This window comes from Diabrotica virgifera, chromosome 4, assembly GCF_917563875.1.
Source record: "Diabrotica virgifera virgifera chromosome 4, PGI_DIABVI_V3a".
NCBI classification, from domain to species: domain Eukaryota; kingdom Metazoa; phylum Arthropoda; class Insecta; order Coleoptera; family Chrysomelidae; genus Diabrotica; species Diabrotica virgifera.
In genome coordinates, this window is record NC_065446.1 from 215,832,383 (window position 1) to 215,854,016 (window position 21,634).

Below are 21,634 nucleotides of genomic sequence, written 5' to 3' on the forward strand. Positions count from 1 at the left end.
TTTTCGGCACATATCCTCGTTCAAGGTCCATGATTCAACACCATAAAAAAGGACAGAGAAGACGTAACATCTCAGCATTCTTACTTTTATACCAAGAGAAAGGTTGTGTCTCCTGAAAAACGCCCCCATACGGTTGAAGATTGATCTAGCTTTTCCGATGCGCGCTCTTATTTCTTGGTTATTGGTCCATTCTTCATTTATTATGGTGCCGAGGTAGTTGTAGTGCCTCACTCTTTCTACAAGGGTTTGGTTGATATAGAGTTGACCTTCTGTTATCTTTTTCTTGCTAACGATCATAAGCTTTGTTTTCTTTACGTTTATATTGAGTCCATATTGTTGACTGTAATACGTGATTTTGTCCTTAAGGACTTGTAGGTCTTCTAGGTTGTCCGCAAATATTATGGTGTCATCTGCATACCTGATATTATTTAGCCGGTACCCGTTTAGTAGAATACCTTTTTCAGTTTCGTGCAAAGCTCCGATAAATATTTTTTCAGAGTAAAGATTGAAAATTAGGGGGGACAAAATGCAGCCTTGCCTCACTCCACGCATGATTTTGACATATTCGGTGAGTTCACTGTCAACTCTGAGGTTTGCAGTCTGATTCCAGTAAAGGTTTCTAATTATTTTCAGATCTTGGTTGTTAATTCCTGCTTCTTTTAGTATTTGCATCATCTTGGCGTGTTGTACTCGATAAAACGCCTTCTCGTAATCAACCAGACATGTATCTACGTCGCAATTTACGTCTCTGCATCTCTGGAATAAGACTTGTATTGAAAACAAAGCCTCTCTCGTACCAACAGCATTTATGAACCCGAACTGGTTGGGCGAAATTTGACTTTCACATAGCTTGTAAATTCTCGTATGGATTACCTTTAGGAACAATTTTATGAGTTGACTCATCAGGCTTGTCGGACGGTATTCTTCGCACTTTTGGCTCCTGGTTTTTTTGGAAGTGCAATAAACTCAGACTTTAGCCATTCTGTTGGTATTTTTCCAGAGTTGTATATGTTGTTGAATATCTTTGTGATTATTGCTATTGATTCGTTGTCCATCAGTTTGTTTCTAATAACAAATAATAAACAATCTAATACAAGAAATATTTACCTACACAAAACATAATGTCGATTCGCGAATCTGAGACACAGCTGTCTACACTTAAGTCACAATAAAAATGCACTATATAGAAATAAACAAACCACGACACGTTGAATGTTCGAGAAGCACTCCCATATCATGATTTGGGAGTGCTCATCGTGCTTGTTTATTTCTAATGCATCTTTATTGTGATTGTAGTGTAGACAGTTGTGTCTCAGATTCGCGAATCGACTATACCAGACGATTGAAACAGAGGTATTATAGTACGTTTCTATAAAATAGGAGATCGAGAAGAGTGCGAGAACTACAGAGCATAAACCTCATTAAACAGCACACATCAAACATACTAAATATGAGACTTAAATCATGCGCTGAACGAATATTAGGAGAATACCAGAACGGTTTAAGATCGAGGAGATCGGCAATTAATTCCATACATACAGTAGTGGAACAAATAATTCAAAAATTTAGAGCGCTTTTGATACAATTAATCGGACGAAGATGATGGAAGAGCCAGATGATCTTGGAATCCCAGAAAAATTAAAACATATGATCATAGTGAGCCTAAATAACACCACAGCAAAGATCAGTTTCAACGGAATAACTTCTAAGGAGATCAAAGTAAATAAAGGCATGAAACAAGGTGACTCTATCTTCCAGACACTTTTTAACCTGATATTGGAAGTTATAATAAGAAGGATAAACATTACAATTACAATCAAGAACATTATTACAGATCAACTTCAAGTAATAGCGTATGTAGATGATCTAGTCATGATAGCGAAGACGAAGACTACACTGACATAAAAACAGTTGAAAAGTTAGATAAGGAAGCGAAGAGATAAACCGGCATAAAACAAAATACATGACGATAGAGGGAAGGACGATACAACAACTTAGAAAAATCTAATGAATCTCAGAACCACAAATTTGAAACTGTATCCACCTTAGCTATTTGGGAGTAACAGTAGGGAAAACCCAAAAGAGAGAGAGAAGAGGAAAGAATTCTGAAAAACAAAAAACATATTTGCTGATAAGTAATACTCTAATTAAGAGAACAAAGATAAATTTAAAATTAACGTGAAGTAAAACACTCCCTGGTGTAGTTGGTATATTTTAATAAAAATTTAAAATTTTGAAAAATCCAAAAGGATTACGTTCGAAACGTTTTCCGACGTATCAGTCCATCATCAGTGAACCTAAAAGTAAGTAATCCCACTTAATAAAATTGAAACGGGTGAAATTTTGACTGTTAAAAAATTGAAAAGTGTGGTTAAGATTACTTACTTCCTGTCCTTGCAAAATAACCACACTCCCAAACACTGGTTAAGTTATATGTTCCAACTATATAGTAAAAATTATAAAATAGTTTGGCTTAATGTGGATGCCAATGGATTACTTCCAGCAACATGATTGCTCTACTGCGTTACGTTAAAATGCTTAAAGATAAACTTATATAAGACTTTAATAAGACCAGTTGTTACATATGGGATGGAAACGATGACTATTAACAAGAAAGAGGAAGATAGCCTTCTAAAATTTGAAAGAAAAATGATGAGAATTATACTGGGCCACAATGTAACAAGAGAGGGAGACAGAAGAATGAAAATAAATGCCGAAATTGAAGAAGAATTAAATGGAGAAAATATAGTCAGATACATAAAGTCTCTTCGCTTAGAATAGATAAGATATAAATAATACAGAGACGCTCCACTCAGATATATTGAGAAGAATGACTAACCGAACACCACTAAACCACTATGGCCTAGGTATACAGAAATATCTAGAAGAAGATGGCTGGATGATGTAGAAGAAGACGTAAGAGTAATGAATTTGAAAGACTGGAAAGTTCAGTGCAAGGACAGGAAGAAATGGAAAAGTGTCACGACGGCAGCAAAGATACACAGCTAGCTATAAATGACATTGAGGAATAATCCACCTCACCCAAGAATAGGATTTTGAACGGCAAATAATCCCTAGGGATTGTAATGCTTGCTTAATGAATGAATGAATCAGTCTGCCTAAAATTTTAGTTATTTATTTAGGCTTGCTTAACTCTTATGGTAACTTCTTTTTTATTAATTACTTAATTTGTTTTAGGTATTTGTACTTATTTCATACTTCAACATGCTATCTATGACTTTAACTGGTATTTTGACAAGAGGAATTGCAGAAATCGCTGAGATGTTCACGTCAATCGCCCGTCTTCAAAAATTCCTTGAAAATGATGAATACAAGTACGATCAAAATAAGATAAGCTCAGATCCGAATGAAAACTCAAAATCAATGTTATCTCTCAAAAACATCTATGCTAAATGGGATGCCTCATTGAGCGATTGTGTACTTAATGATATTACTTTAGAGCTCAACAAGGGAAAGCTACTAGGTGTTATTGGACCAGTTGGTGCCGGTAAAAGCTCACTTCTTCAGACGTTATTAGGTAAGCTGATATATTGGATGTAAATATTTTCCAATAATTGTTTATTAATTTTGTAACGACTTGGAAAAAAGGTCGTTAAACGTACCTAAATTCAAAACAAAAAATGTTTGAACCACTTTCGGTATCGGGAATCAAACGCCTCAATATGTTTACTGTTTTTATTTTAACTATACCCATCCTAGTCTGTACACAGCTTATATTTTGGCTTTTTTTCTATTTGGCTTGTAGGTGAATCCTATTCATTTCCTATTCATTTGCGTCTGTATTTCGCAAGTTATTCTTAGTTTATATTTTTTTTTCTACGAGCGTGCAAAAATGTCTACTTTCGCGCACGCATTTTAGTTTAGAAAGTTTCACTTTTCCGCATGCGTGTTATTTTTCCGCACACGTGTTACTTTTCCGCACGCGGTTTTTACTTATCCGCACGCGTGTTAATTTAAATATGTTAATATGGCCTTAAAGTAATTATAATACATGCAATAAACTAATATTTAGATAATATTTACTAATTTATTTCAAATATATCTTATTGTGTTCCTGTTTTAATGAAATTAACGCGACAATTCGATGAAATAAAATTATTTTGACATAATATTCGAAAGTCAAATCGGTAGACAATAACAGTCGTTTTGAATCATCGTCATGGAAACCAAGATCGTCGTCATGCTAACTAATTATATTGAAAGTTTGGTTTTGACAACCTTGTCAAAGAATTAATTTGTGTATGTATTTTCATAAATGTAAATTAATTGATTAAGATTTGGTAATTTTTTAAAGACTCTTAGAAAAAATATTGTTCCTAACTCTTGCAGAAAGTCTCTTTTCCGCACTCGACTGCTTGCCGAACTCCCGCTTCGCGTCGTTCGGCAATCTGCAGTCGCGTGCGGAAAAGAATGACTTTCTGCACTTGTTAGGAAAATAACTATTACAAAATCGATGGGAAAGTCCCATTAGCTGGCTGTATACCATAATAAAAAAATCATACAGAAGTAAAAAACTTCGTTTGTATAATGGTATAAAATAGTTATTTATGAAACAGTTCGTTAAGTATGCTTTTTGCGAACGCACGCGATTTTTAGAGCACGAGCGACAACGGAGCGAGTGCTATAAATCGCGTAAGTTGGCAAAAAATACTTCACGCACAGTTTCATACAATATTTTATTTACGATAAACAAATAAAAAAACTATAACTCTTCGTCACTGGAATTCATTTCTATTCTACAATTTTCAGAACTTTGACATTTAAAAATTCTAACTACTTTCAAACCACAAAACTGTCAAAACTTTTGTTGTAATTCATTACTCATATTGTCATCACCATGACAACGCGAAAGTTAAGGATTGTCACCATGACAATGCGAAGGTTAAAACAGTGCGAAAAAGTAAATCCCGTTTAAAATACATTGTTACTTCACGCACACTTTAAATCCTTCACGCACTGCTATCTATAATGACAGTTTTCACAAACTAAAAATTTATACATAATATGACATACAGTGTGTCAATTTTAAAACTTACAATGGCTATATCTCACGAACAAAAGCTGAAAACGAAAAATGCTTGAAACCTTTTTTAGGATAGTAAGGGGGAACTAAAATACATGAAAGAGAACTCACCCCTATCAACCCCCTAGGCCCCACCCACCACAACCAAAAAAGTTTAAATTGCAAACCCCTACTTGTGATACATCATTGAAAAGGCTATAAAAAATTCTATCCAATGGTATAAATAATAATTATACAGGGTGAAGCAATAATTGAGAAACTTTGGCTTAAATGAAAAATTTAATGAGGTTTTGTTGAACTACAAATTTGATAAAAATGTCAATTAAGTAAATGTTCAAAGTGGGTTCCGTTGTTTTGTAAACAATAATACAGTCTATTTTCAAATTCTGCACGAAATTTGACAAGTGTTTTTCTAGTAATAGGGCGACATGCTTGAGTAATTATTTCTCGCAATTTCCCAAGTGACGCAAGTTAAGTTTTATAAACAACTGATTTAAGGCAAAAATGGCAAATTAAGTTTTAATTAACAAAAAAAAGTACGAGCGGACACTTACCATTTAAAATAATAGTCCGGGAGATAGCATTACAAATACAAAAGTCATAGTAAGCCAGCTGATATTAACACCCTGTATAATTATTATTTATACCATTGGATAGTACTTTTTATAGTAGGATAGTATATTACTTTTTTCTATGGGGTTATCCTAAATCAGTTGTTTATAAAACTCAACTTGCTTCACTTGGGGAATTGCGAGAAAGAATTACTCAAGCATGTCGCCCTATTACTAGAACATTTGCTAAATTTCGTGCGGAATTTGAAAATAGGCTGTATTATTGTTTACCAAACAACGGAATTCACATTAATATTTACTTAATTGACATTTTTAATAAATTTGTAATTCAACAAAACCTTATTAAATTTTTCATTTAAGCCAAAGTTTCACAATTATTGCTTCACCCTGTATAATTATTATTTATACCATTGAATAGCATTTTTTATAGCCTTTTCAATGATGTATCACAAGTAGGGGTTTGCAATTTAAACTTTTTTGGTTGTGATGGGTGGGGCCTAGGGGGTTGATGGGGGTGAGTTCTCTTTCATGTCATTTTAGTTCCCCCTTACTATCCTAGAAACGGTTTCAAGCATTTTTCTATATCAGCTTTTGTTCGTGAGATATAGCCATTGTAAGTTTTAAAATTGACACACTGTAGAGTAGATAATAAGTATTTATGAAACAGTTCGTGAAGTATGCTTTTTGCGAACGCACGCGATTTTTAGAGCACGAGCGACAACGGAGCGAGTGCTATACATCGCGTAAGTTTTCAAAAAGTACTTCACGCACAGTTTCATACAATATTTTATCTACGATAAACAAATAAAAAAACTGAAACTCTTCGTCACTGGAATTCATTTCTATTCTACAATTTTTAGAACTTTGACATTTAAAAATCCTAACTACTTTCAAACCACAAAACTGTCAAAAATTTTGTTGTAAGTCATTGCTCATATTGTCATCACCATGACAACGCGAAATTTAAGGATATTTGATTATATGAAAGTGAAAAAACCCATTGAAAGTGTGCTAAAAAGTAAATCACATTTAAAATACATTGTTACTTCACGCACACTTTAAACAATTCACGCACTGCTATCTATAATGACAGATTTCACAAACTAAAAACTTATACATACATAAGATGACATAGAGTAGATTAAGTTTTTTAAAAAACTAGTAAAGAGTCATCCAAATGGATTACAAAACGTTCTCGATCTAGATCAGATCATCTTCAGTGCCTAGAACGAAGTATTTCCACGTTAGAATGAATGCAAAAGGTTAAAATTTTGACTAGTTAAAGAAAAAATGTGGCAAATACTGACGTTTTGCTTAGTAGATGAAACTAGCACACTTTTAAAATTGGTAACATCGAGATATATGATTTACATGTCAATATTGTGATAGATATAGCGACTAAGTATATGTTAAAAGATTATATATTGGAGCACTTTTAATATATATGTACTCGATATTACTTTAAGATATTACTCTTCTTTATACTTACTTTTATTAAAGACAAAAGCAATATTACAATACTTGAAAAACAGCTTTAACTGAATGACAACTATTCAAAAACTCAATTACTGTTGTTAGTTACACTGTCTACTTTCTGTGTTTACCTATATACATTTTCTGACGTTCTAGACGTTACGAGACATTTCGCGATATTTCGATGACATCTCGAACATTCTAGATTTTCTTAATACTTCTTCTTTTTCGACAAGGGTTGTTTTCTATATGGAGTAAATCTTGCGGAATTGTCGTAAACATATTATTTTTTATGATGTTGCTTGGATTACAGTTAAACTAAATACATACACTTTATTACAGGTGAGCTGGATATAGACAAAGGATCCATAAATGCCAACGGAACTTACTCCTACGCTTCACAAGAACCTTGGATATTTTCCTCTACCATTCGGCAAAATATTTTGTTTGGAGCTGACTATGATAGAAAACGATACAAGGAAGTCATTCGTGTTTGTGCTCTGGAAAGAGATTTGGAGCAGTTCAAAGATCGGGATATGACTGTTGTTGGAGATAAAGGAGCTTCTTTGAGCGGTGGCCAAAAAGCAAGAATAAATTTAGCTAGAGCTGTGTATAGAGAAAAAGATATATATTTGTTGGACGATCCCTTGTCAGCTGTGGATATACACGTGTCTAAAGTACTTTACGATGAATGTATTAATGGATTTTTAAAAAATAAGACAAGAGTTTTAGTTACACATCAAGTACATTACTTGAAAAATGCTAGTCACATAATTATTCTAAACAATGTAAGTAGGACCGTTGCTAATAATGCTTTTATTTATAAAATGTCACTTTCTTAATGATAATTGGTCTTGTGTAAAGCAAAGCCGTGTGTGAATATATTACATATAACAACACTGCATGTCCTAGAGGCCCATAGTTTCGATAGTCTCCACTAGTTTCTTCCACCTTTTTTGGTCCTTCACTTTGGTTCTCTAGTTCTCTCTAGTGCCTTGTTCCAATGTCTTCTATGTCAGTCCGGACAGTAACAAACCACTTTCTTCGTACTATCCCTCGTTTTTTCTAGCCTTTTTCTCTTGATTGCAGAACTCTGATGAAGTTTCTTTCTTTTGACATTTGTAAAACATGTCTCAACCATCTAACTCTTTGTGATATGATTTTCTGTGTTATTTTGCATCTGTTTGACAGATCCATTAGCTCCTGCCTCGTTCTTCTCTTCCAAATTTTGCTCTCCCAAATCTCTAACTTTTCCTTTTGTCGGATTCATTGCCCAACTACCACATGCATACAACACCGTTGGTCTCACTATTTTTCATAAGTTAGAATCTTGGATAGGTTTTTTACCTTCAACAGAGCGTTTACTGATCCTACTCCTTTGCTACCTTTCAACAACGGTTTATTGATATCTCTCTCTTCGCCTCCTCTATTTTTGTAACTGTTACTCCAATGTACTCAAATACTATTACCTTAAAAGAACTCTCTGTCACTCTGTCAAATTAAAAGAATAAAATTATCGTATTTGTTTTCCACCTCTTAAATTCTACATGTTTTCTTCATTGTAGTTCCACAATGCCTTTACATAATAATCACTTTTGAAATACAGTTGGTGCTTCTTAAGTTTTTCACAAGGATTCCAATAAAGAAATAAAATTAATATTTAATAATTGTAGGGAAGAATCGAAGGCGAAGGTTCATTTAATGATCTTGCTAATAGTGACAATTTATACGCTCAACTTTTAACGAAAGAACCAGAAATAACAGAAGAGGAAAAAGTTAAGCAAATTGAATTTGCCAGACAAGTTTCTAGACAATCAAGAAAGGTAAGTACTGAAACCGATATCATAGATGATATCCTAGATTTTAAGGAGGTGACAAAAAGACTTGTTTCAGATATTTTTTCAGTATACATTGTAATATTACTATCTGAAGGATATGTCTATCACATGTAATGTTTATATTAGTTTTTTCTGGGACTTTCCACTTTTGAGTTTTGTTATCCCAGAGAACGGCGGTTATCGCTAGTGGTTCACACCCTCTACACGCGACACTATAGATATACGCGAAGTTTTAGATTTTGTCAACCTCAACCTGAGTCAATTGAAAAAGCTAGAGTGGTTGCCCTCTTAAAACCAGGGAAGGATCCGGCGGATACAAAGAGTTTTAGACCTGTCTCTCTTTTGTGCCAGCTTTTCCAAGACATTTAAAAGAATGATACTGAACCGGACCGCTGAATCTGTGGAGACTAAAATTATTCCAGAACAAGCAGGATTCAGACCCAGAAAGTGCTGCTGCAGTCAAATTCTTAATCTCACCCAACATATTGAAGATGGTTTTGAACGGAAAGAAATAACAGGAGTAGCGTTCATAGACCTAACTTCCGCCTATGACACAGTTAACCATCAACGTCTACTCGCAAAACTCTACGAAACTACAAAGGATTTCCTATTAACAGATTTAGTGAAATATCTCCTCCAGAATAGACGCTTCTACGTAACGCTCCAGTCCAAATACAGTCGGTAGAGGGACCAAAAAATGGGCTCCCACGGGGAAGTGTCCTCGCGCCGATTCTATACAACATATACACCAACGACCAACCCATACACCAACAAACAAGGCAATGTATTTACGCTGATGATACAGCTGTGGCAGCTCACGGAAGAACCTTCAATGAAGTCGAAGTGAAACTGACAGATGCCCTAGGAGACTTAGCTCTATACTACGATGAAAACCATCTGAAACCCAATCCCACAAAAACCCAGGTATGTGCTTTCCACCTTAGAAACAAGTGCCCCAATGCCGCTGGAGGTGGGATGGCGTGGTCAGATGCTGGAACACAACGAGACGCCAAAATACCTCGGCGTACGTCTGGATAGAACTCTGTCTTACCACTGTCAAGATGTCAAGAAGAAAGTAAGTGCCAGAAATAATATCATCAGCAACCTAACTAGTACAAAATGGGGAGCACAACCACACACTCTCCGCACTTCTGCCTTAGCATTGTTTTTCGGCCGCGGAGTTTGGAGCACCAGTATGGGCAAACTCTGCTCACGCAAAGAACGTTGACGTAGCCCTAAATGAAACGGTTCGTATAATATCGGGCTGCCTGAAACCGACACATCTGGGATTGCTCCACCACCTATCAGGAGGATGGTCACGTCAGAGGTAGAACGAAAAAAGCAGGAGACGGACCGAAGACACCCCTTATATGACCAACAAACTCAGCCAAGTAGATTAAGGTCTCGGAAAAGCTTTCCGAAAACATCAAGATCCATCCCCGAAGCGCCAGAGACGCGCCGAATACACCTGTGGCAAGCGTCAGCTACCACAACACATTTTCCTCCCTCCGAGGAAATGGCTGCTGGACACAATTTACCGTATCTGACTTGGAAAGCGCTAAATAGACTAAGAACCGTGCGTCGTGTCACGTTGTGCCAGTAACCTGAAAAAATGGTGATACCAGGAGGACGATATCTGCGATTGTGGCGCGGTTCAGATCAGCCGGCATCTACAGTCATGCACAGAGATGAGAGAGACCTGCACAAAAGAAGACTTAATTTTAGCAAATGACAGGGCCATCTATGTGACCAACCATTGGAAATATAAAATTTAAAGTTGTTGGTGTTCCGGACAAGGAAAGTAAGTAAGTAGTAATTAAAAAATGGACAAATCCCATCTTAAAGTTTAGGAAATACCCACCAATTCCATATGTCAACCATCCATGTTGGTCCATGGGTGTGTGTTTTACGACCCTCGCCATTTCGGGCTCGTCCTCAAAACTCCCAAAAATTTCAAAAATTTAATTCCGACCTCTGCGACTTCTGATAGTATTGAATTGGTCAATACCTTTCAAACCGTCTAATTTTGAAAGACGGTTATAATATTCAAAAGTTACCGAGATCAGAAATTTTACTTAATTTCTATTTTAAAAGGGGAAAATGTTTGTGGATGGATATGTGGGTGGGTGTGTAAGTGTGTATGTATACATATGTGTGGAAAAGTTGAACTATTCTGATTTTTTTCTGTTTCAAGAGGGGGTCGTGGCCCATTTTGGGTGAATATATCTCAGGTTCAACGAGAGATAGGAAAACCGTAAATACATTAAATCGGTAGAGCTTGAGTTCAGCTTTCAAACGGAGTCTAAGTGGTCAGGATCTGACATCTACACGACCCAGTATAGCCTAAAAACTAAAAAATTGAACTTGGAAAATTTTCACCTACTAATTGTGCCAATAACTGAGCATTTATAGGAGGGCTCGAGATGCGTCTAACGGTGTATATCTCATATCTGACCAAATTCGAATTTTTAAGTTATAGGCCTCGCAAGTGTGATCAAATCCATTTCCTGTGGGAAAAAACGATTTTTTAAGCTCAATAAATCATATAAAGATAAAGATAAGATAAATATCATAAGATGCATTAGACACTTCTTGTCAATATCGTTCCTGCATTCCTGCTACAAAAGAGATAATATGAATATTACGTGTAGTCCTGTCGCCAGGGGGGGTACAACGGCCTCCTGTATTCAGATGGACTTACCCAAGTTTTTTTTATGTATTTTGACCTGTAGAACACGAATTTTTTGGGTAACAGTTGATCCGGATGTCGATAAGATTGTTATAAACCAAGAAGGTGAGGAATCACATAACAGCGATTTCTCGCAAAACAAAACATTTTTTTGTATTTTTTGGTCCATTTTAACCGAAAAATGTTCCTAGAAATTTTTTCGTAGGATGCATAGTTTTCGAGATATACGCGGTTGAACTTTCAAAAAATCGAAAAATTTGAATTTTTGAACCTGAAAAACTTTTGATTGAAAAATAAAATAGCAATTCTGCTTACCGCATTTGAAAGTTCAAGTCAAATTATATCGGTTTTAATTATTTGTATTGCCAAAAATGTATTATTTTATTGTTAAAACAAAGCTATAAACACCTAGTGCTTGAGTGATGTTTCAATGATTTCTCATTTAAAATCGAACGAGTACGTAGAGGAGGTAAAAGTGCAAGCGGGGCTATTTCTAAGTAGCATGCATTAAAACGCATGTATTAGGCACGGGAAACAGTATGTGTTTATAGCTTTTTTTAACAATCAAAAAATAAATTTTTAGCAATGCAAATATTCAAACCAGATATAATTTGACTTAAACTTTTAAAGGCGGTAAGCAGAATTGCTATTTTATTTTTTATTCAAACGTTATTCGGGTTCAAAAATTGCAATTTTTCCATTTTTTGAAAGTTCAACCGCGTTTATCTGGAAAACTATGCATCCTACGAAAAAACTTGTAGGAACATTTTTTGGTTAGAATGACCCAAAAAATACAAAAAAATGTTTTGTTTTGCGAGAAATCGCTGTTATGTAATTCCTCAACTTCTTTGTTTATAACAATCTTATCGACATCCGGATCAACTGTTACCCAAAAAATTCGTGTTCTACGGGTAAAAATACATAAAAAAAACTTGGGTAAGTCCATCTGAATTAAGAAGGCCGTTGTACCCCCCCTGGCGACAGGACTAGTGGCACAAAAATATATTTTTATTTTGATGAAGAATAAAATTATAGTTTTATTTTGAAAGATTTTTCCGTAATATTTGCTAAATTTGAAGTAAATTGCGTTATAAAAGAGCCTCAAACTTAACACCTTATCAAAGGTACTCTTTTGTGGCGCGTTTTACTTCAAAGTTAGCAAATATTATGGAAAAATCTTTTAAAATAAACTGTTATTTGATTTTCCATGAAAATGAAAATACATTATTGCGCCACGGTATATTTATATCCGCTCTTTTGTAACTGGAATATTGTGTGCGCCACTCATGTTTACCGAGTTCAGCGGTTTTTTATTCTTGTTGAATAAACGGCAATAGTATTCGTAGTCATGAATATTTTTGCTAGCAGTTGCCGCTAGGGCATCCCTGCCATTTCGTTCGTTGCAATCCGTGACTGCACGCCGGGGTTTTTCCTAGTTGGGTCAGAGAGAGTAGCATATGTGCCTCCTGATGAGAGACTAATAAGTTACGAAACCGGTAGAGGTGCTTGCTGCACTCTCTGATTGAACTGGAATAATTATGCGGCTGTAGTTTCGTGTTGCAACGAAATTGAAAATGGTTATTCATTTTTGATTTTTATAATAATTTATTGTAATTTATTATATTATTTAAAGTTTACTAATATTCAGATATTGTTACAGAGTAGAAAATCGTCGATGACAAGTATCATAAGTGAAAAGACAATCGTAGAAGGTTTAATGGAAGATAGTGACGAAGATAGTGAAGATGAAGAGAACACCAAAAAATTGGAGATGCGAGATATGCAAGAAGAATCATCGAAGGGCAAAGTTTTAGGATCCTTACTTTTAAGATACTTTAGGACTGGAGCCAATTGTTTCAACGTCTTTCTCATTTTATCTCTTTACGTATTAGTACAAGTTTCCAGTAGCATGGTAGATTATTTCTTAAGTATCTGGACAAATATTGAAGATGAAAGAACCAGTGCTAGTATCTTATTAGAATCGAATAGTTCATCTACCTTACTAGAGGATATTTCTACCACAATTGCTTCCAATAATATAAATTCAACTGTCGTCCTAGCTGATTTTCCTTCAACTATTCCTTCTACTACTTTAAGTGATGCAGCATTAAATACATTAAATACCACTGTAAAACTCGAACCACAAGCTTGGATCCAATTTCCTGCTTGGACTACTGAGGAATGTCTTTACATCTATGGCATACTTATATCCATTTCAATTTTGATGACTTTAGGAAGATCATTTTCGTTTTATTCTTTGGTTATGTCTTGTTCACGCAATCTTCACCAAATTTTGTTCAAAGGTGTCATTTATGCTAAAATGAGATTTTTCGATACTAATCCTAGCGGCAGAGTGCTCAACAGATTTGCTAAGGATATTGGAAGTGTTGATGAGAGTATACCAAGAGTACTTTTGGATGGAGGTCAGGTAAGGTGCTTTATAAAAATATTAAAATTTAGTTCACTATTTACTACCATATTTTATCTAGTATATTTAATGACTAACTCTTGTGAAAAGTTTTGATCTCGGAAATTTACGATGGTTTTTTCATCACCTCCAGGAATCATAACAGCTTAAATCTTTCGGTTAATTTTTTATAAATAAGTGTAATTTTTCGAGGTAGATCTCGGAATGTGTCTTAAACTGCATACGTTTAAAATATTGGGTTTAGGTATATGGAGTTAAGCCGAAATAGTAGGGGAGGAAAGTATGCTAAATTTGCAGTTACTCGATCGTTATTGGGACCTATTCCGAAGGAATCCAAATCTGCAATAAAAAATGGAGGCTCCTATTTAAGATTTTAAAGTAAACCCCCACCCCATCTCCGTGAGGAGTCGTGTTTGGTGTAATTCAATAGATTTTTCAAAAATATTGAATACTTGTGTTTTTCAGTTTTTCGCTCTGATATTCATTTCACGAGATATTGCGGGGTTCGTATTTAAAATTTTAAATTTACCCCCCACCCCTCTCCGTGGGGGTCGTGTTTGGTATCATTTGATAGATTTTTCAAAATATTAAATACGCATTTTTTAGTTTTTCGATCTGACGTTCATTTCGCGAAATATTCGCTTTCTTTAACTTTTTGACTCACCCATTTTCTTACTCAAATCGTCATATTTTTTAAATATATTCTTTTTCTCATGATCATCTTTCAGTGCGTCACAGTTTTTCGATTTATTTCTAACGCATTAAATTGTATGTGACAGAAAAAAACGCACATCTCTGATTACAGACATTTACAACATTTATTCTAGTTATTCTAGTTGTCGATATATGGCGCCATAATAAAAAAAAATTATTTTTTTAATTAGATAATAATATTTCAAATATAATCTGTATAATTTATAAGACTATACAAATCAAAGAAAATACCATTTTATAAATGCAAGAAACACATTTGATTTGTTTTTATTCCAAATTGAAAATAAAATGTGACAAAACTCTCAGATTTAACTAAAATGTCATGTTAGAATAAATGTCATAAATGTGTATTATCACGGACTTACCCTTTTTCCTATCATTTGTTACGCACTGAAAAATGCTCATAAAAAGGACAATACACTGTTTTGCATGTACTTAACTTAAATTATCTTAATCTGACGATTTCTAGTTTTTCTAAGAATAGATTACTTTTCGGACCCCCCTTAACGAACTCCCGTGTATTAAGAGCCAATATACGGTAGAGGTACATTTACAGGATACAAGGTTTCTCCCCATGTGATAGTCTGACGCGCTCGAGTAACTGCAAACATCCCCGCTTGGGCTCCCCTACCATAACTGTCTTTAATGAAAATTAAATTTTATATTTGTTTTGATGCTTGAACTCCCACAACGAAAACCGTCTCAAGTCTCAAACTTTTTTTTAATTAAAATTAAAATGAGCAGTTTATACATATGTTTGATATATGGCAGTCCAAAACGTCAAAACAAATATAAAATTTAATTTTCATTTCAACCAATTGTGCCTTAATCCCATATAAACATACTATTTAACTGAAGTCTAGCTTGTAAACTACTCTCCGTCATCATTCAGCCTTCTGCGTCCGAAGTTGAACATAGACCTCCCCTAATTTCTTCCAGTTCTGTCAGTCTTCATCCTCCTGCAGCTAATTCCCTACGATTCTTTTGACCTCTTCTGTCCATCGTGTAAGTGCTCTATCTCTATTTCTTCTAGCTGCTCCTGGTCTCCACACTGTAATTTTTTGGGTCTATTGTCCGTCATCATTCTGGCTACTTGGCCCGCCCAGTTCTACTTCAGCCATGCTATGTACTTATAGCGACACGCTTCATTTATTATTTTGTTAATTACTAATTTTAAATATTAACTTTTCTCAAAACGAAAGAATACGTCTTATGTTAAATTCACATGTGTTTTTCGTTCTTAAAGTACAAAACCAGATTGTATAAAATTAATGGCTTTTTCAGGGAAACATAAATTGCCAGATTGGCCACGCTGTTTATGTAAACTTCTTAAAAACTACAGAAAGGTTCTCAGCTTTTAAAACGCCAGATTTAGTAATTTATCGCCTTTTCTGGCAACATCGTAGAACCGCATACATGATGACATAATAGGGTTGTGATCTCGGTCAGTATCGACACAGCGGGCACACAGCGCAGTCACACCCTCGCTAAAATAACAAACCCTTACGAGATATAAACGAAGCACGCTTGTTTACCCAAAATAAATAAATATATTACTGTTCGTTGTTTTACACTTACTTTAATTTCATAATTGTTTCCGTCAACACACACCACGGAACATACTCTATGCCATATGTGACGCCTGTCGTTCTCCTTATTTCTTCTTTTCTAACTCTGTCGCTGGGAGTCAATCCAAGAAACAACCGTTCCATTCTTCTTTGGGCCACTCTAAGTTTGGTTGCTAAGTCTTGGATAAGGAAAGTATTTAAGTTTTTAAGCGCCATAAATCATGACTCAAGCTGTTGAAAATGACTGAGCTTCATATGCTAAAGTGATTCTTGTTTGTAGTTCAGCGGTTTGGTTGTCCCTGACAATTAGGATTTCATGTATTTCATAAGTATTTATATTTGCGAAGTAATGCTATTTCGTTGCAGTGGACTTTCAGCTTTTCGATTGGCACCATTTATGTTTAAACCAACTTCCTTATGGGCGGCATCTAACTTAATAACCATAGTTTCAATCTCTTTTAGGTTATCTGTTATCAGAACTACGTTGTCCGCAAATCGTAAGTGGGAGATCATTCTTCTTCTGCTTTAAGTTCTATCTTCTATCAAAGGTTGGAAATCATCATGGCTTTGCGGACCCTGTTGACTGCCGCTCTAGATCATTTGGCCACTCCAATTATTTGAAGACATGTTCCAGAACTGCCGTAAAGAGATTTGGCTATAACGTGTCTCCTTGTCTGATTCCTCCTTTGATTTTTATACATTGTATTGTATATCTTGTATAGTCTTACAGTCAAAGTTACATTATTGTATATGTTCGCGATCAGTTTGGAATACTGATAATGCATACGACTTTCCTCCGACGCTTTCATTACCCAGTTAATTTCTATAGTATCCACGCTTTGAGAATCTCAACGAAAGCTAGGATCAAGAGAGCTTTTATGCAGTGGAGGTGGTCGTTAGTGCAAAAGTTTTTCCTAAAACTTACCTGTGTTCTAGATTGGTAACAATTCAATTTTGTTTCCACTCTATTTGTTATTATTCTTGTGAATAACTTGTAGAGGTGGTTTAATAGGCTTCTTCTTCTTCAGGGGACATTTCCGCTACGGAGGTGGGCAATCATCATAGCTATTTTAATCTTGAAGGCAGTAGCTCTAAATAGTTGTTTTGAGCTACATCCAAACCATTCTCTCAGGTTCTTCAACCATGAAATTCGTCTTCTTCCGATGCTTCTTCTGCCATCTATCTTTCCTTGCATTATGAGTCATAGGATGCCATACTTCTCGCCCCGCATCACATGTCCGAGATACTGTAGCTTTCTTTCTTTAATTGTAAGTTCAACTTCCTTCTCTTTACCTATTCTTCTCAGTATTTCATTGTTCGTAACTCTATCTACCCAGGAAACCCTCATAATTCTTCTATAGGTCCACATTTCAAATAAGGCTTATGGGTTATTAATTCTCGAAGTATTCATCTAATCTAATCTAATCTAATCTAATCTAATCTAATCTAATCTAATTCATATAATTCATCTTGTAGGCGTTTCACTTTGGTGTAGACTTAATTTGAACAATTCATTTATATTTTCTAAATGTCGGTCTCCTCCTATCTCTGCGGCTTCTCGATGAGCTTTATTTCTTTTCATTTTTTCAGTGCGTTCCTTATTTTTAACAAGACATCAATTCCTAACCTTGGTTGACTACCCTTTTTCCTGAATTTTCTAACTTTTCTGTTAGTTCTGAGAATCTGATTTCCGGTTCTTATATGATCAACGTTTGCTTACTACCTGGCTAACTAATGCGTAGCACTAATTTAGTGACAGATGTTAATGAAAAAATGTATTCACCAAATACATATTTCCGTAAAACTAACAGGAATCAAGAAAAAAATTAACAACGGTCGAATCAATTTTAACATTTTAATATACAGTCATATCTAATGTAATACCTATGTAAATCGGTCAGAATGCGCAACAAAGTGGCGGTATCCATATTTGGTGTAAATGTTTAAGAAATTCGAGTAGGCGCTTTAAAGATAAGCTTTTGTCGGTATTTTAACATCCCATTAATATTTGTAAATTAGTCATTTTAGAACTTACAGTAAACACTTTCAGATTAGTACAGTTAAAAAAATTAGACTATAAATGTTGAGCAAGAGAAGTTAAACTTTTTTCTACTTTTATGTTTTATTGCTTAAGGATAAAAAAAGCAAGTTCAATATCGGAACCGGAATCAAAATTATTTTTGACATCATATTTGAAACATTTATTTGGTTAAAACATCCTATTTTTGTTGGTAAAAGAATATATTAATTTGTCTAAAAATTACGGTTCAAATTAATGTTGCCAAACTGAGTTTTGTTATATTCGGTTTAAATTTTCTGGCCGGTTTCCGAGCCTACTATACCAACTCTGGTCAAATTGCATTACTGAAAACCAAATACCGGGTGTCCACTTATATTTTCCCCCATTTTAACTGCCTATAACTTCTAAATGACTCAAGATAGAAATATGCGGTTTTCGCTGAAACGTTTTATTTTAGTAAAAGTTTTGTTTGAATGGATTGAATTTTTTATATCGCTTTTAAGTAAAAAATAGCGGATTTTTGAAAAAAAAAACGTTGTTGACTTTTTTTATTGAAACACCCAGAGAGATGCAATTTGGTAATCACATAAGATAATATCATTCATTATCATTCTCTTTGCCTGATCCCTATGCGCGGTCGGCTTCCCTAATTGCATTTCTCCACACAATTCTATCTTAGGTCATATCAATGTTAATCCCTTTACCAACATGTCCTGCCTTATCGCCTCCCCCCAGGTCTTCTTTGGTCTTCCTCTCCTACTCCTTCCAGGAATCTGCACTTCAGCTATTCTTCGTATTGGGTGATTAACGTCTCGACGTTGAACATGACCAAACCATCTTAACCTATGCTCTCTCATTTTGGCATCAATTGGTGCCACTAGACTTCCCCTAATATACCCATTTCTAATTTTATCCTTCTTTGTCACTCCACTCATCCATCTAAGCATTCACATTTCCGCCACATGCATTCGTTGTTCCTCTTTCTTTTTCACTGCCCAACATTCAGTTCCGTACGCCATAGCCGGTTTTATGGCTGTTTTATAGAATTTTCCCTTCAGCTTCATTGGAATTTTTGTGTCACACAACACACCACTCGCTTCTTTCTACTTCATCCATCCAGCCCTAATTCTACTGAATGCATCTCCATCTATTTCTCCATTACTCTGTAATACCGATCCTAGGTACTTAAAACTATTGCTTTTCACAATTATTTCACCATCCAAAGATACCATTTTATTTGTAGTAGCTCCATCTTTAAATGAACATTCCAAATACTCTGTTTTTGTTCTACTAAGTTTTAAACCTTTTTCCTCCAGAGCTTGTCTCCACTGTTCCAGTTTTTGTTCTAAGTCTCTTTCACTATTTCCTACTAACACGACATCATCAGCATACATTAAGCACCATGGAATGTTACCCTGTAGTTTCGCTGTTATCTGGTCCAAAACTAATGAGAATAAATACGGACTAAGCACAGAGCCTTGGTGCAATCCTACTTTCACATGAAATTTATCAGTCTCTCCCACACCTGTCCTAACACTAGTCGTTACTCCCTCATACATATCCCTTACAATGTTTACATATTCACCAGGGACTCCTTTCTTGTTGAGTGCCCACCACAGAATCTCTCGAGGAACTCTATCATATGCTTTCTCAAGATCAATGAATACCATATGAGCGTTTGTTTCTTTACTCCTGTATTTTTCCATCAACTGCCTTATAATGAAAATTGCATCTGTTGTTGATCTACCCTGCATAAAGCCAAATTGATTCTCGGATATTTCGGTCTCTTCACGTATCCGTCTATCAATTACTCTTTCCCATATTTTCATGGTGTGGCTAAGCAGTTTTATAGCCCTGTAGTTTGAACATTGTTGTATATCTCCCTTGTTTTTGTAAACAGGTACCAGTATACTGCTTCTCCATTCGTCTGGCATTTGTCCGACTTCCGATTCATGTTATTTATTGTAGTTATGTGATATCCACGTTGCACCTCTCATTATAACAATTAATTACTCAGTCATTTGACAACCGGTTTTAAAAGCTTGATATCGCTGGATAGGCAAATGACCGTTATTTTAATTTACAAAAAAATATACTGGGTGTTCTATTAAAAAAAAGTCAACAACGTTTTTTTTTTCAAAAATCCGACATTTTTTTTCGTAATTGAAAGCGATAAAAAAAACTCAATCCAATTAGATAAAACTTTTACTAAAATAAAACATTTCAGAGAAAACCGCATATCTCTATCTTGAGCATAAGTTATAGGCAGTTAAAATGGGGAAAACTATAAGTGGACACCCAGTATTATATTTATAATATGTAGTAAAGATTGGTATCTTTTTATTTTCTAGATGATCTTGCAAATATTTGGATCTCTCATTCTAGTAGGAGTTGCCAATCCATACGCAATTGCAATGGCCTTAATTTTGGCAATAGCTGCATTTTTCTTAAGAAATATTTATTTAAAAACCTCGAAAAATTTAAAGAGAGTGGAAGGAATACGTAAGTGATATTTTTATTTTACAATAGTCAGTATTTTTTAATATTATTTTTCATGTCACCATCATCATCAATTAGCCTATATTTGTCCACTGCTGAAAGTAGGCTTCTCATAAAATTTTCAACCTATCCCTACAGGGTGATTGATTAGTGTGGTAAAGCTCAATAGATCCGCTATAGTAATAGATAGCAATAAAAGTTAATAACGAAAATTGTAGCCAACTTTGAGCTTCATATTACAAAATTAGTTAAAATGTTACAGGTTGTTCGGTAACACAGTGGCAGACCAAACTTTTGTTTTTTTTTTTTAATGGAATACCCTATATTTTATTTTATATTCGAAATCCTGTTAACTTTTCCATCACAAAAATATAAAGGTTTGTTATATTATACAGGGTATTTACAAAGTTATAACCAATTTTGTATGAAATCGTAACAAGTTCAACTCCCTGTATAAATAAAAATAAGCACAACATCAATGGTTTATTAATGCCATATTTTTTTATTTATTGTCAAAGTTTTCAAGAATTATTGACATTGCTAATTTTCTTTATATCAAATACAGGGTGAGTCAAAACGCAAGTACATTATTTTCTCAATAATGTTAAATGCAACATCCTGTATTTTATATCATTATTGAAAAATATCGAAGAAGAGGTAAAAGACCAAATAATTAAAGCCAGTAGAACGGCCGGATGCCTAAACGACACAATTTGGAAAAACAAACACCTAAGATTGGAAACAAAGGCCCGAATATATAAGTCAGTTATTAGGCCAGTTATGACTTAC

At 34.8% G+C, this 21,634-nt stretch overlaps 1 protein-coding gene across 1 annotated transcript in view; it reads left to right on the forward strand.

Moving 5' to 3' along the window:
• The window catches only part of LOC114339177 (ATP-binding cassette sub-family C member 4), a 71,615-nt gene that overhangs the window by 34,705 nt on the left and 15,276 nt on the right, over positions 1-21,634 (forward strand). Inside the window, exons 6-10 of the mRNA XM_050648645.1 lie at positions 3,199-3,538; positions 7,432-7,877; positions 8,763-8,912; positions 13,277-14,044; positions 20,698-20,848. Coding sequence (XP_050504602.1) covers positions 3,199-3,538; positions 7,432-7,877; positions 8,763-8,912; positions 13,277-14,044; positions 20,698-20,848 — 1,855 coding nt within the window. The remainder of the gene's footprint in view (positions 1-3,198; positions 3,539-7,431; positions 7,878-8,762; positions 8,913-13,276; positions 14,045-20,697; positions 20,849-21,634) is intronic.